Source organism: Schistocerca nitens, chromosome 5 (assembly GCF_023898315.1).
Source record: "Schistocerca nitens isolate TAMUIC-IGC-003100 chromosome 5, iqSchNite1.1, whole genome shotgun sequence".
Lineage (NCBI taxonomy): Eukaryota > Metazoa > Arthropoda > Insecta > Orthoptera > Acrididae > Schistocerca > Schistocerca nitens.
The window spans coordinates 615,705,114-615,722,461 of NC_064618.1; the positions used below are offsets into that span (position 1 = coordinate 615,705,114).

At 45.9% G+C, this 17,348-nt stretch overlaps 1 protein-coding gene across 1 annotated transcript in view; it reads left to right on the top strand.

The window, feature by feature from the left end:
• Positions 1 to 17,348, top strand: part of LOC126260619 (sodium/potassium/calcium exchanger Nckx30C) — a 1,588,423-nt gene that overhangs the window by 877,417 nt on the left and 693,658 nt on the right. Inside the window, exon 4 of the mRNA XM_049957957.1 lies at positions 6,221 to 6,485. Coding sequence (XP_049813914.1) covers positions 6,221 to 6,485 — 265 coding nt within the window. The remainder of the gene's footprint in view (positions 1 to 6,220; positions 6,486 to 17,348) is intronic.

The window sequence follows — 17,348 nt, forward strand, 5'->3', positions numbered from 1 at the left end:
CAAAGCGACATGAAATGGAACGAGCATGTGAGAACCGTGGTAGGGAAGGCGGATGACCGACGTCGGTTCATTGGGAGAATTTTAGGAAATCGTGGTTCACTTGTAAAGGAGGCGGTATATAGGGCGCTGGTACGACCTATTCTTGAGTACTGCTCGAGTGTGTGGGTTCCGTAAAGGTCGAATTGAAGAAAGACATCGAATCAATTCAGAGGCGAGCTGCTAGATTTGCTACCGGTAGGTTCTAACAATACTTAAGTGTTAAGGAGATGCTTCGGGAACACAAAAGCGAATCTCTGGTGGGAAGGATACTTTGTTTCCGAGAAACAATATTAAGAAAATTTATAGAACTGGCATTAGAAGCTGACTGCCAACGATTTTACTGCTGCAAACATACAAAACGCGTAAGGACCGAGAAGAAAAGATATGAGAAATTGGCTCTCATGCAGAGGCACATAGACACCCGGTTTTCCCTCCCTCTATTTGCAAGTGCAACAGGAGAGGGGATGAATAGTAATAGTACATGGTACCCTCCGCCAGCAGCTTACGGTGCGTTCGAGAGTATTTATGTAGATGTAGATGATATGTGTGTTCCATCTATGGCGCACAGGATATCTAAACGATATTCCAGTACAAAGTCCTGCCTAGCGTATCCTGCTGCTCTGATGTGAGATCACAGTCCTACGTGTCCCACCCAAAGAAAAAAATGTGGCGGGTTCCGCAGGAGTTGTGTGTCAGATCTGATCTGTGCCAACTATTCAACACACTATACTAACTGATGGGGTACGACCAGACGACAATTAACGTGGGGAAACATGAAAAAAGAAACGGCTTTAACTTTGTGTGAACATTAAGCCGCAAACCTACCCTTTCTCCTTATTTCCATTTCTGAAATAAACGTGATCTAACCTCTAGAGATCACTTTGGAACATCTTTTATGTTTATAGGAGTGTAGGAGAGCATCTAAACATGCTTGCCTCTCGGCTTTTAATAGAATAAAACGAAGGAAGTACCTACGGTTCTGTCCTCATTTAGTTTATATTAACTAACGTTCATTACACTCCGTTTCTTTCCAGTTAAACGAATTTCCCACACACGAAAAAAGATACGGGTTTATCCTGGACAGTTATGGAAAAATCTCTGTAGTAAGTCTTTGGACGCCCTCGAAGCTAGTACCAATGCAGGGAAACCCACAGCTGCAAAATTATAACATTCCCCTAAGCTAACTAACTGAAATACGAGGTGCATTCAAGTTCTAAGGCCTCCGATTTTTTTCTAATTAACTACTCACCCAAAATCGATGAAACTGGCGTTACTTCTCGACGTAATCTCCCTGCAGACGGACACATTTTTCACAACGCTGACGCCATGATTCCATGGCAGCGGCGAAGGCTTCTTTAGAAGTCTGGTTTGACCACTGAAAAATCGCTGAGGCAATAGCAGCACGGCTGATGAATGTGCGGCCACGGAGAGTGTCTTTCATTGTTGGAAAAAGCCAAAAGTCTCTAGGAGCCAGGTCAGGTGAGCAGGGAGCATGACGAATCACTTCAAAGTTGTTATCACGAAGAAACTGGTGCGTAACGTTAGCTCGATGTGCGGGTGCGTTGTCTTGGTGAAACAGCACACGCGCAGCCCTCCCCGGAAGAAAGTTGTTCTTCAAAACATTTTCGTAGGATGCACCTGTTACCGTAGTGCCCTTTGGAACGCAATGGGTAAGGATTACGCCCTCGCTGTCCCAGAACATGGACACCATCATTTTTCAGCACTGGCGGTTACCCGAAATTTTTTTGCTGGCGGTGAATCTGTATGCTTCCATTGAGCTGACTGGCGCTTTGTTTCTGGATTGAAAAATGGCATCCACGTCTCATCCATTGTCACAACCGACGAAAAGAAAGTCCCATTCATGCTGTCGTTGCGCGTCAACATTGCTTGGCAACATGCCACACGGGCAGCCATGTGGTCGTCCGTCAGCATTCGTGGCACCCACCTGGATGACACTTTTCGCATTTTCAGGTCGTCATGCAGGATTGTGTGCACAGAACCCACAGAAATGCCAACTCTGGAGGCCATCTGTTCAACAGTCATTCGGCGATCCCCCAAAACAATTCTCTCCACTTTCTCGATCATGTCGTCAGACCGGCTTGTGCGAGCCCGAGATTGTTTCGGTTTGTTGTCACACGATGTTCTGCCTTCATTAAACTGTCGCACCCACGAACGCACTTCCGACACATCCTTAACTCCATCACCACTTGTCTCCTTCAATTGTCGATGAATTTCAATTGGTTTCACACCAAACAAATTCAGAAAACGAATGATTGCACTCTGTTCAAGTAAGGAAAACGTCGCCATTTTAAGTATTTAAAACAGTTCTCATTCTCGCCGCTGGTGGTAAAATTCCATCTGCCATACGGTGCTGCCATCTCTGGGATGTATTGACAATGAACGCGGCCTCATTTTAAAACAATGCGCATGTTTCTATCTCTTTCCAGTCCGGAGAAAAAAAATCGGAGGCCTTAGAACTTGAATGCACCTCGTATATTTGTGTCTTCGGTAATATTTAGAGAGTTCGGTCACACCTTATTTGAATAAGGTTACAAGATGTTATAACGTAATTCAAGTGATCAGTTTTAAAGTGATATTTTAAAAGGGCATCTCCTCGCTGTGTCCCAGTCTTGGAAAGGCGAGAGGCATCTTGTTTTGACTCCCCGCCGTTTCGAGTCGATTTTGCCAGCCACTTGAGTATGGGTATTTACGCGGTTTTTCCACACTCATCTTGGCGAATGCTGAGCCAGTTAACAATTTCAGTCTCATTTGCAAGATACGCGATCACTTATAATATGATAAACATATCAACATACTAACACTATTACGCAGACACTTTCAACACACGTAAGACTACCTTTAGAGGTGACCTGGAGTTGCATCGTCAAGATTATTGTGAGTCGATTGTTGTAAGAAACTGCAAAGTTTGAAACTTATAAATGAATTTTGTTCGTTTGTCCTGCTTACATTGAAACAAATAATACTGCAAGTGATTCTGAGGGATCAAAAGCCTGATAAAAAAAAAGAAGTCTTAACTATTACATAAATCTATGTTTCTATGAATCAGAGGAATATTTATGAATGGGATAAATCATATGACTGCGTATTAGACGTAAACCTCAAGATAAATTCAATATGATACACAGTATCTGCAAGGGAGATATGTATTATGAAACTACATTTAAAAAAGAAATTCAGAGAAAATTAACGAATAATGACAAACTCCTTCGCGATAAAATACTTCCCACAATATGCTATACAATATGCTTAAAATACAACTGATCAAGTCACCAATAAAACGAGTTTATCGTATCATGAAAGGAAATATCGATGTTGGGTGCCAGCCGGAGGGAGGAGAGAGAGATAGACCTTCAGTAAATTTAAATTAAAAATAGTTATTTAAGTAAAATATTTTTAATATAACAAATTTTTAAAACGGATAAAATGTATTAAATAATACCGATTACTGACGCCTACAGATGGTTCTGAATATTTTTGCTTGTGAATTTTTATCAGCAGTAACAATACTTCTAAAATTTAAAACGAAAAACGTGGCACGAATGCAATAGGTAACTGATGTTTGAATAGCTGCAACTAAGTCGCTAACAATTTTATTGCACTTCAAATGCTTTGAACTGTTCTGTGATTTTTCTCAACAATTGTAACTCTGAACACTCCTTTCTATTATCTGTTGCATGCGCCCGGCGTTTTCCGTTTTCAGTTTTATAAGCATACCTATTAAAAATTCACAACAAAAATTTTCAGGACTTCGGAATCTGTGTAGAGCTAGGACAGATTATTTAACACCTTTTAGCCTCTTTTAGAAACATGTATACTAAAAGTTTTTTATTTAAAACGTTATTGTCTGCTTTTTAGTCTTATGTGTGAAATTTTTGGTTGATTTCAAATATTTTAATGAGATTAGAAGAGAGACGTACGATAAATTTCAGGCTTATTTCAGTTTCTCTTCAACTAAATCAACCAATATATTGCTTCCTTCTAAGTAATGTAAAAATTAAAGAAAATCGACCATACATGGAAGCTTAGCAGCAATCATTCGCGATTTGAACAGGAAAACAGGAAACAGTAGCGGTACATCAAGTAGTCTCCACCCTACAGCAGAAAAGAAAGCCAGATAATATTGCATTGTCATCCAGTCCCGAGCTAAGTTGAAAGTTTCAAATCTTTGGCTTGTCGGGAAATTAGATTAAACTCAGTTTCAAAATGTGTACTGAACAGACAAATCGACCGAAGAAGAAAATACCCTCCGCCACACACTAGACTCTAAAGTGAGTTAATATTGCAGTATCATCCAGTTCTGACCTATGTGGAAAGTTTCAAGTGTCTGGCTTATCGGGAAGGTAGTTTAAATCAGTTGCAACATCTGTACTGAACAAGCAGATAGGAAACCACCACAGTAAAAAAAGTATTAAAAAGTGATCGTTCATTTTTATATACACAAGTTTCCAGAGAAGCAGCAGATGTAAAATTTTTAAATCTAACCAAAAATTGCTACTTAATAACAGAAACATGAAATATTTAAGTAAGTAAATTCATACATTCTGAATATACTTCATTTTTCAAACACACGCTTTCTTTTCATCTTCTTAAAATAAGATTCTTTATTTGACAGCAAACAAATTCTAAATCCTAGTCTTAGTTCATGTGTAACCACAAAGGCTGTAACAGTATGTAAATGAAACCACTCAGGTGGAGTGAAAACATTCAGATAAAGGCCGAAAACGAGAGAGACTTGCGTTAGTTGGTTGTATCGCAATGAATAAAACCAGTCAAACCTGGTTTGTGAATGAAAACATTCATTAAACGGCCGCAGCCGACAGAGAGTTTTTTCAGTCGGTTGTCTCACACTGACTGAAACCAGCCAAACCCGGTGAGTGGGTGAAAACATCCAAACAACTGACATAGTCGTGGAGATTAGTTTCATTCGGCTCTTTCATTAGACTGAAAAAAAAACCGGCTGACAGAAAAAACAGTCGATTGACCAGACGGTTGTTAAAAACAGTCGTGTGTCCCAACACTAGGTCGAAGCCGGCCGCGGTGGTCTAGCGGTTCTAGGCGCTCAGTCCGGAACCGCGCGACTGCTACGGTCGCAGGTTCGAATCCTGCCTCGGGCATGGATGTGTGTGATGTCCTTAGGTTAGTTAGGTTTAAGTAGTTCTAAGTTCTAGGGGACTGATGACCACACATGTTAAGTCCCATAGTGCTCAGAGCCATTTGAACCATTTTGAACTAGGTCGAAGGCATGCCTGGAGAGGTCCTGGACAGCTGTGAGAAATCTACCTGAGTACCGCCCGTCATACGGCCCGACAACCAGGACTGATGGTATGTGGTGCCATTTCTTTTGATATCGGGACGCCTTTGGTCGTTATGGGCGCCACCCTTACAGCATAGTGCTACGTCAACGATATTGTACGCCCCGATCGTTGCCCTTCATGTCAAGCCGTCCTGGGCTTACATTTCAGCAAGATAATGCCTGCTCGCACACGGTGAGAGTTTCTATTGCTTGTCTTCGTGCTAGCCACTCCCTGTCTTGGCCTACAAGGTCTCAAGATCTCTTTCCAATTGAGAATGTTTGGAGCATTATGGGCAGGGCCCTCAAACCGTCTGGGGATTTTGACGATCCAACATGACAATTGGACAGAATTTGATACAGTATTCCCCAGGAGGACATCCAACAACTCTATCAATCAATGCCAAGCTGAATAACTGCCTGCATAATGGCCAGAGGTGGGCCAACTACTCGTTATTAACGTGATCATTTTGCGAAACCTTTCTCCTGAATAAATCATCCAATTGTTCTGAAATTGTAACCATTTGAACGTATGTACCTCTTCATCACATGAACCGATTTTCGACATATTCGGATAATTCCTTTTTTCTCCTCAGTGTGTATTTATCAGCCTACTCGGAAAGTATGTTCTTTAATAAGTAGAAGGACTGATATGAGATATACGAGAAGAGAAGGATAATCTCTAGCAACTCTGCGTTGCAGCTGAAAGTGTCCGATACGTCACATCAAAAACAAATTTTATGAAATTTAGGTTACATTGAAGAAAAATGCTTTCGTTCGAAAGCAATTGTTTAGATGTAGCTCGAGTTCTTGCAGTAGACCTTACATTGGCAGCAGAGTGAGGGAGTCTTGGCGGTGTTGGTGTTGCAGCACGCGAGCAACGCGGCCACGTCGAGCCAGACGAGCGTGGGCGGCGGCTCGGGCGCGGGCGGGTCGGCGGGCAGCGCGGCGGGGGCGGCGGGGCCGGCGCCGGGCGTGGCGGGGGCGGTCACCGGGCCGGGGCTCGTCGTGGGCCGGCCCGTCGCCTCCTCCTCGTCCGGCCACCATCACCACCACCACCACCACCACTCGGGCACCAAGTTCCGGCACGGGCTGCTGCAGCTCATGATCCACACAATCGACCCGCTGCACGACGGTAAGTAAAACGCCACCCAGCTCTTTCGACGAACTGCGCTAGTGGACGGCCGATGCACCTCCCGTTTCGACTTCCCGTGGCGACAGGTGACCACCAGTACCGTGGATAATTCACTATTTTTGTATCGGCTCCAGAAGCATACCCGAATCACAACGCGCCATACTTCTAAAGAGTGATGAACGCAACTGGTCGCATTGTGCGGCGACCGCTACTAGACAGGTGGGGAGACGTTCCTCCGCTACGTAGCTGCGCTCCCACCCTGGCGTCGTGGGTTCGACGGCGGATGTGGATATACGGAACCAGTCATCGAGACACCAGATATGCTCTTTATTAACATAGAATGTATGACTGTTTCTAGAATGCTGATGTTCAGTTCAGTATTGGAAATCGATTCCAAGTACCTATGCAGTGGCACCACTTGCAGGAATCAGCTTCATTCCAGGAATGCAAGTGATGGACTGAAAGACCTCATGGCCAATATGCCAGTGCCATCTTTGACAAACCCGAACTCCAGATTCTTACGACTTCTATCACAGAGCAAAATAATATTGAAATCATTATTGTAGAAGGTACAAATCTTGTAATTTTCTCTCTCTACAAGCCTCCTAATGAAGCATTCTTGTTTAATCCTCCTGCTAATTTCAACAGCCTGAAGCCATCTGTAATTATTGGTGACTTCAACAGCCATAGCACTGTTTGGGGCTACTCTCAGGATGATCCAAATGGAAATGCCGTACGAGGATGGGCAGAACTGCATCAACTATCTTTGATCCACGGTAAAAAAAACTTCCTCCGTCTTTCAATAGTGATAGATGGCAACGAGGATACAATCCTGATCTTATTTTTGTGAATGAGAAATTGGCTGATCAAAGTATCAAATCTCTTTTTACACCGATTCCTCACACACAGAACCGTCCAATTATGTGTCACTTGGTACCAGCAATCCGCCCACACACCGTGTCCTTCAGTTGAAGGTACAATTTGAAGAAGGCAAGCTGGCAAACATTCTCCAAAATCCCTAATTAAAGGATTACAACAATTGATCCCGTTCCTGAGTCATATGAAGAGTTTATGGAAGTAGTCCAGTATTGCTCAAGAAAAACCGTTCCTAGAGGCTGTAGGACCAATTACATTCAAGGTCTTACCTCCGAAACATCGACGTAATTGAAAGAATATCAAGATCTATTCAAAAACGACCCTTTCAGTGATGAAACTATCTCTAGGGAGTTGCGTGTTATTAACTCCATTTCTGAATCTAAACGCAAGCAATGGAACAAATTAATGGAAGAATTGGATATGGGAAGAAACCGTTACAATGCTTGGAGATTACTCAGACATCTCAGTAATGATACAACAAAGTTCTCACTACATAGTAACATCTCTGGAAATCAAATTGCAAGTCAGCTCGTGGAGAGCTGCAAACCAAGTAAAGCTAGAATTGGACCCCAACAAAAAGCTGAAAAACTTACGTGCCAGGAAAACAGCATACTCTCTTTCCATTTTACAATGGAAGTTCTGAATAGAGCACTGAATAACTGCAAAACTGATAAGGCGGCAGGAATGGATGACATCTCCATTGAAAAACGTAAAAGATTTGGCCCTACCAATAAGCAATGGCTCTTGGACTTATTCAACCATTTCATCGACTAATGCAAAATCCCTAAACTACGGAGAAAAGCCAGAGTTATTGCAATTCTCAAGCCTGGCGAGAACGCAAGCGATCCCAAGAACTACCGAACAATCTACTTACTGTGTCATTTACATAAAATCTTGGAAAGAATGATTTTGGAGAGACTATCTGATGTGGTAGAACCATTGCTCATATCAGAACAAGCCGGATTTCGACTACTATGAAAACAACGAAGTCACTGATGTAGATTTTATTGATTTGACATCCGCCTATGATACTGTTAACAAAAATAAAGTGCTTAACATAACTGGGGATTACAAACTCACCCAAATGATTGAGTGCTTTCTTCGGAACAGAAGGCTTTTTGTTGAATTTCAAGGTCAGCGGAGCAGATGGATGAATGTAAAGAACGGCCTTCCACAATGGAGTGTGCTAGCGCCTATGCTTTTTAACATCTTCACAAATGATCAGCCTTACCCGCAAGGGACAAAGAGATCTATTTATGCTGATCTTTTGAACATGTTGAAGATAAGCTCTCCCATGCTCTAGAAATTCTCAGTGGCTATTACCAAGACAACCATCTGAAGCCAAACCCAGCAAAAACACAGATTTGTGCGTTCCATCTTAGAAATAGACATGCAGCAAGGAAATTGCGTGTGTTCTGGGAAGGTAAGCAATTGTAACACTGTTTCACTCCCAAATATCTTGTAATAACTCTTGATCAAGCACTTATCTAAAGAATACATTGCTTGAACACCAAACGAAAGGTATCTGCAAGGAACAACATTCTCCGGAAATTATCGGGGAAAACCTGGGGGACGCATCCTCGCATCTTAAGAACTTGTGCTGTAGCTCTTTGTTGTTTAGCTGCAGGATATGCTTGCCCTGTCTGGTGCAGATCTAGTCATGCTAAACAAGTGAATATCGCCTTGAATGAAACCTGTCGACTAATTACGGGATGTTAGAGATCTGGCCGGCCAGTGTGGCCGTGCGGTTCTAGGCTCTTCAGTCTGGAACCGCGTGACCGCTACGGTCGCAGGTTCGAATCCTGCCTCGGGCATGGATGTATGTGATGTCCTTAGGTTGGTTAGGTTTAAGTCGTTCTAAGTTCTAGGGGACTGATGACCACAGATGTTAAGTCCCATAGTGCTCAGAGCCATTTGTTAGAGATCTACACCACTTGATAAAGTTTATTGCCTAGCGAGCATCTCACCTCCAGATATCCGTCGTGAATGTGCATCCAGACTGGAAAAGTCTACGCTATTGTATCTGAAGTACCAAGGCTCAAGCCAAGGAAAAACTTTCTCCATTCAACTGAAAGCCTCACTGAACCACCTTCGAACTTCAGAGTCAATTCATGGCGTTCCAGATCCAGCCACGTTGCAGGGTGGATAATCCCGACCGAAAGCCTTCCACCAGCTCACGAAGAAAGCAGGTCAATATGGAAGACCCTCAACAGGCTGCGTTCTGGAGTTGGAAGAACGAAGAAAAAGTGGGGATTTGCAGGCGATTCCACGGCATGTGAATGTGGTGAAGAACAGACAATGAGTCATATTCTTGTCTGCACCCTATGCTTAACGTCATTTGCACCACAGAATGCCATCGATGCCGCCAATGAAGCGAAGTTGCTGCATACTTGTCACGCAGCATTTAATTGTAATTGTAATGCTTATACACTCCTGGAAATGGAAAAAAGAACACATTGACACCGGTGTGTCAGACCCACCATACTTGCTCCGGACACTGCGAGAGGGCTGTACAAGCAATGATCACACGCACGGCACAGCGGACACACCAGGAACCGCGGTGTTGGCCGTCGAATGGCGCTAGCTGCGCAGCATTTGTGCACCTCCGCCGTCAGTGTCAGCCAGTTTGCCGTGGCATACGGAGCTCCATCGCAGTCTTTAACACTGGTAGCATGCCGCGACAGCGTGGACGTGAACCGTATGTGCAGTTGACGGACTTTGAGCGAGGGCGTATAGTGCGCATGCGGGAGGCCGGGTGGACGTACCGCCGAATTGCTCAACATGTGGGGCGTGAGGTCTCCACAGTACATCGATGTTGTCGCCAGTGGTCGGCGGAAGGTGCATGTGCCCGTCGACCTGGGACCGGACCGCAGCGACGCACGGATGCACGCCGAGACCGTAGGATCCTACGCAGTGCCGTAGGGGACCGCACCGCCACTTCCCAGCAAATTAGGGACACTGTTGCTCCTGGGGTATCAGCGAGGACCATTCGCAACCGTCTCCATGAAGCTGGGCTACGGTCCCGCACACCGTTAGGCCGTCTTCCGCTCACGCCCCAACATCGTGCAGCCCGCCTCCAGTGGTGTCGCGACAGGCGTGAATGGAGGGACGAATGGAGACGTGTCGTCTTCAGCGATGAGAGTCGCTTCTGCCTTGGTGCCAATGATGGTCGTATGCGTGTTTGGCGCCGTGCAGGTGAGCGCCACAATCAGGACTGCATACGACCGAGGCACACAGGGCCAACACCCGGCATCATGGTGTGGGGAGCGATCTCCTACACTGGCCGTACACCACTGGTGATCGTCGAGGGGACACTGAATAGTGCACGGTACATCCAAACCGTCATCGAACCCATCGTTCTACCATTACTAGACCGGCAAGGGAACTTGCAGTTCCAACAGGACAATGCACGTCCGCATGTATCCCGTGCCACCCAACGTGCTCTAGAAGGTGTAAGTCAACTACCCTGGCCAGCAAGATCTCCGGATCTGTCCCCCATTGAGCATGTTTGGGACTGGATGAAGCGTCGTCTCACGCGGTCTGCACGTCCAGCACGAACGCTGGTCCAACTGAGGCGCCAGGTGGAAATGGCATGGCAAGCCGTTCCACAGGACTACATCCAGCATCTCTACGATCGTCTCCATGGGAGAATAGCAGCCTGCATTGCTGCGAAAGGTGGATATACACTGTACTAGTGCCGACATTGTGCATGCTCTGTTGCCTGTGTCTATGTGCCTGTGGTTCTGTCAGTCTGATCATGTGATGTATCTGACCCCAGGAATGTGTCAATAAAGTTTCCCCTTCCTGGGACAATGAATTCACGGTGTTCTTATTTCAATTTCCAGGAGTGTAGTACCATGTTTTGGAACATTTTGTATAACTTGTAAGCTATAGTGTGTGTTTCTGACACGATTAAATAAAACAGAGAATGTAGGAAACATTAGCTGGAGACGTGTGTGCGACCACATCCCATGGGCGCAGTCAGACGTTGCAGTGTCAGTAGGGCGACGCTGTACGGCCCTGACGAGGCGAGGCAGGGCTCGTCTGGGGCTACGCCTAGGTAGTCGAAGGCAGAGTGCCTGCCGACCGAGTCCCCACCTTGCTTGGCCTAGGTTGCGGTAACAGTGTCACCGAAAATCGGTGGAGTCCGCCGACAATCGGTTGGTCTTTTCAAATCGGTACCCTACTACTAACGCGGTCACAGCGTAGCCTACCTCATCGTCCGAACATGAAGACTACGGACGATAGTCGGTGAATTCAAATCAGTTTGTTTCCTTCAGTCAAATCGACCGACTTCTCACACACGGAATGTGGGCTGTAGGAAACTGAGAACTTTAGTCCAAGAAAGAGTGAATCTGTCGCATCTTGAGGATAAAAAGTCATATTCGGGTTTCGGGTTGGTGTCTATGGCCTGAAATTGCAGGTTTATATAAAACCACAAGTAGGTAAAATCTTTATCTTACATTTTAGGCGTAAATTATAACTTCAAAAATAATATAATCAAGTGAGAAGTGTGGCGTACTTTCAGTTTTTGGATTGTGGTGGGTGGGTATTATGTGTCGATAAATTACACTACAGGCCATTAAAAGTGCTACAGATGCGAAATTTAACCGACAGGAAGAAGATGCTGTGACATGCAAATGATTAGCTTTTCAGAGCATTCATACAAGGTTGGCGCCGGTGGCGACACCTACAACGTGCTGACATGCGGAAAGTTTCCTATTTCTCATACACAAACAGCAGTTGACCGGCGTTGGCTGGTGAAACGCTGTTGTGATGCCTCGTGTAAGGAGCAGAAATGCGTACCATCACGTTTCCGACTTCGATAAAGGTCGCATTGTAACCTATCGCGATTGCGGTTTATCGTATCGCAACATTGTTGCTCGAGTTGGTCGAGATCCAATGACTGTTAGAAGAATATGGAATCGGTGAGTTCAGGACGGTAATACGGAACATCGTGCTGGATCCCAACCGCCTCGTATCACTAGCAGTTGAGATGACAGGCATGTTATCTGCATGGCTGAAACAGATCGTGCAGCCACGTCTCGATCCATGAGTCAACAGATGGTGACGTTTGCAAGACCACAACTATCTGCACCAACAGTTCGGCGACGTTTGCAGCAGCATGGACTATCAGCACGGAGACCATGGCTGCGGTTACCCTTGACGCTGCATTACAGACAGGAGCGCCTGCGATGGTATACTCAAAGACGTACCTGGGTGCACGACTAGCAAAACGTCATTTTTTCGGATGAATCCAGGTTCTGTTTACAGCATCATGATGGTCGCATCCGTGTTTGGCGACATCGCGGTGAACGCACATTGGAAGCGTGTATTCGTCATCGCCATACTGGCGTATCATCCGGCGTGATGGTATGGGGTACCATTGGTTACACGTCTCGGTCACCTCTTGTTCGCATTGACGGCACTTTGAACACTGGACGTTACATTTCAGATGTGTTACGACCCGTGGCTCTATCCTTCATTCGATCCCTGCGAAACTCTACATTTCAGCAGGATAATGCGCGACCGCATGTTGCAGGTCCTGTACGGGCTATTCTAGATACAGAAAATGTTCGACTGATTCCTGGCCAGCACATTCTCCAGATCTCTCACCAACTGAAAACGTCTGGTCAGTGGTGGCCGAGCAACTGGCTCGTCACAATACGCCAGTCACTACTCTTGATGAACCGTGGTATCGTGTTGAAGCTGCATGGGCAGCTGTACCTGTACACGCCATCCAAGCTCTGTTTGACTCAATGCCCAGTCGTATCAAGGCCGTTATTACGGCCAGACGTGGTACTGATTTCTCAGGATCTATGCGCCCGTATTGCATGAAAATGTAATCACATGTCAGTTCTAGTATAATATATTTGTCCAATGAATACCCATTTATCATCTGCATTTCTTCTTGGTGTAGCAATTTTAATGTCCGTTAGTGTAGTACTGTATAACTACTTACTGCGGTTTCCTTTTGCCCGTAGGAAGGTGATTTTCTTTCATGAAGTGGTTTCTGAATGTGTATGTTTTTCCACTTTTCACTGCTTTAGCTGTTCAGAGTAATTTATTCTAAACTTTATGCTTGTCTTCCACACATATGTTGAATGACACTCATTTAAAGTTATTTGACGTATGCCTGCATAGCTTCAAATGAATACAGGAAGCCAGACTGTTGGTAGTATTACTTTTTCAGGTCACTACGAATCGTCCTGAGTCTATAACATAACGTTTTTCCCTTCATCTCATATGTTCCTAAAACTTCTCTGGTTATTCCGATAACCAGAGTGTACAGTACTCGCCACCTCCTTGAGACCTACTTCACACACAGAAGAGATTCTAACCTAACCATAACAAACCTTGCCCTACCTACTTGACGCCAAAAGCTGACGAAGTGGATCGGCCGTACTGTGACTAAGCTGTCGGCCGAAGTTAACGGGCGACCTCTGGCGACGGCATCTGACAAATGTTGTCGGTGACACACTGAACGTAGCGTTAGGCTGCGGCCATTGGCTATAGTGTTGGGCGGCAGGATGGTCAGCGTACCAGAGGCGGACTTGGCCTACGATGATGACGACTTCCCAGTGGATGCAGCTCGGCGGCTGTCTGGACACGACTGCCGTCTCGATCATCCCTGGTCGCTGGATGAACGCACATAAATAGCGCCCGGCTGCTGGCTGTAGCATCCCGCAGCGTAACTGGCACAACACTGACTCGACACCACTTCCTTGCCGCAATAGAATGGTCAGTGTCTGCACAGTGAATTCAATTATCCACCATACTCCACCTGGTTCGCCTAGCAGACAAGTGCTGTTCGTCGCTAAGTCTATTGATCAAAAGCCACAATAGTGTCTCTATAATGATTCGCCACTATTATCTTGGACTACTCTCTAGCCATTTTTTCACTACACTTAGCAGGTGTATCATCAGTTCTTGGTGCAGTAAACTGTATTACAACAAGAATTAGTATACGATCAGAAAGTATGACTTTAGACCAAACACCTTTATTTGCTTGGTCTGTAGCTATTACAGCTCTTCTAATGAGGGCTTGGCCAGCGACGATCTTGGCTTGTTCCGACCGATGTACGGTGTGCTGGCTGGAATCTTCCACCCCTCGTGTCTCGTGCTTTCACCGTTCCACCGCTTCAGAATGCAACTTCCGCAGCTTCGCTGCTCTAAGCAATTTACCAGGTGCAAGTGTTTCTATTGCGACTGACAGAAAGTCAGCGGTAGTGACCGTGACTAATACTCGCAAGAAAGGTGAGGTGAACCGCCGCAGTCATGGGAAACAATGCTGCCATCTGAAAGGGAACTACAGCTCGTCGTTCCTTAGAATCCACTACACTGTGCTGCACGGTATAAAAAACTGGTCTCTGCCACGGAAACTAAGCATTTGCAGATATGTGTTCATTGCCCCTTATTTGGTCTTTGTTATTTCATATATCGCCTCCAGCAAAACAACATAGTTCTGTTAAGCACATTGGGTGACTTTATCTCTCTATTCAAAAACACACCTTGAGAGTTTTTTGCTTCCAAAGCAGTGTTTTTGAAAGCTTATTGAGGGGCAGTGTAAAGCTCTGAGATAAATACACAAATTTCCTTTAACTTGGAGAAGTTGAAAAAAATCATCCAACCAGTTGCAAATAAAGGTTTATTGGAACCCTTGACCTAGGTTTCGTCAATTTTAAAACTGATTTCTTCGGAAGAACACAATTTTTAAAATTGTCGAAATGTAGATCAAAGGCTCCAATAAATCTTTATTTGCAACTGGTTGGCTGATTCTCTTCAACCCCTCCATGTCTACTGTCACACAGTTGCCGAAGCAGCAGCCATGTTTACGATTTTAAAACTTTCTTTTAAACTGTATCCATAACTGGAAAGTTCGGCGGGACTCAGTTCAATTCAGTTAATTGCCATAAATTTTGGACTTGTTATCTGGAAACTCTAAGCAGGTCGCACATTTTCAATAATTATCACGTGTCTGTGTGTGTGTGTGTGTGTGTGTGTGTGTGAGAGAGAGAGAGAGAGAGAGAGAGAGAGAGAGAGAGAGAAAGAGAGAGGGAGAGAGAGAGAGAGAGTTACGGGTGTGTGTACTGATACAGTACGTCACAGCATTGCTATACAGGATGACCAACCTAACTCTGCCACCTCGTATATTCCTGAAACGAAACAAAAAGTGAAAAATACAGTTGGCTAGGGATGCACCTATGTGAAGGGCTCACACAAAGAGCAGAAAGGCGCAATCCATAAATGCAAACAACCTTCACTTTCGGCACAAAGTTACGTTTTTTAAATGACATATGTATGTTTTTCACTACAGTTAGTGACGAGAGACTTTTTTTCCCTCTTCTAAACTATATATCTTCCGAAGTACCTAGACTTTAAAGAATGGTAACGGAGCCACAGAAACGCTTTAATGTGCAGAGCTATGATAGCCTACAGCAGTCTTCACCACAGCGCAGGCAACCCGCATTATGTCATTACAGCATTGCAGCAGAAACTACGGCACCGACTCCGTTACTTAAAGCCTAAATATTCGAGAACGTATAGGGCTTAGAACAGTGAAACCAAGTCTGGCATCACTAATTCAACTTCTAGTTCTCATTTCCGCAAGAAAATATACACTCCTGGAAATGGAAAAAAGGACACATCGACACCGGTGTGTCAGACCCACCATACTTGCTCCGGACACTGCGAGAGGGCTATACAAGCAATGATCACACGCACGGCACAGCGGACACACCAGGAACCGCGGTGTTGGCCGTCGAATGGCGCTAGCTGCGCAGCATTTGTGCACCTCCGCCGTCAGTGTCAGCCAGTTTGCCGTGGCTTACGGAGCTCCATCGCAGTCTTTAACACTGGTAGCATGCCGCGACAGCGTGGACGTGAACCGTATGTGCAGTTTACGGACTTTGAGCGAGGGCGTATAGTGGGCATGCGGGAGGCCGGGTGGACGTACCGCCGAATTGCTCAACACGTAGGGCGTAAGGTCTCCACAGTACATCGATGTTGTCACCAGTGGTCGGCGGAAGGTGCACGTGCCCGTCGACCTGGGACCGGACCGCAGCGACGCACGGATGCACGCCAAGACCGTAGGATCCTACGCAGTGCCGTAGGGGACCGCACCGCCACTTCCCAGCAAATTAGGGACACTGTTGCTCCTGGGGTATCGGCGAGGACCATTCGCAACCGTCTCCATGAAGCTGGGCTACGGTCCCGCACACCGTTAGGCCGTCTTCCGCTCACGCCCCAACATCGTGCAGCCCGCCTCCAGTGGCGTCGCGACAGGCGTGAATGGAGGGACGAATGGAGACGTGTCGTCTTCAGCGATGAGAGTCGCTTCTGCCTTGGTGCCAATGATGGTCGTATGCGTGTTTGGCGCCGTGCAGGTGAGCGCCACAATCGGGACTGCATACGACCGAGGCACACAGGGCCAACACCCGGCATCATGGTGTGGGGAGCGATCTCCTACACTGGCCGTACACCACTGGTGATCGTCGAGGGGACACTGAATAGTGCACGGTACATCCAAACCGTCATCGAACCCATCGTTCTACCATTCCTAGACCGGCAAGGGAACTTGCTGTTCCAACAGGACAATGCACGTCCGCATGTATCCCGTGCCACCCAACGTGCTCTAGAAGGTGTAAGTCAACTACCCTGGCCAGCAAGATCTCCGGATCTGTCCCCCATTGAGCATGTTTGGGACTGGATGAAGCGTCGTCTCACGCGGTCTGCACGTCCAGCACGAACGCTGGTCCAACTGAGGCGCCAGGTGGAAATGGCATGGCAAGCCGTTCCACAGGACTACATCCAGCATCTCTACGATCGTCTCCATGGGAGAATAGCAGCCTGCATTGCTTCGAAAGGTGGATATACACTGTACTAGTGCCGACATTGTGCATGCTCTGTTGCCTGTGTCTATGTGCCTGTGGTTCTGTCAGTGTGATCATGTGATGTATCTGACCCCAGGAATGTGTCAATAAAGTT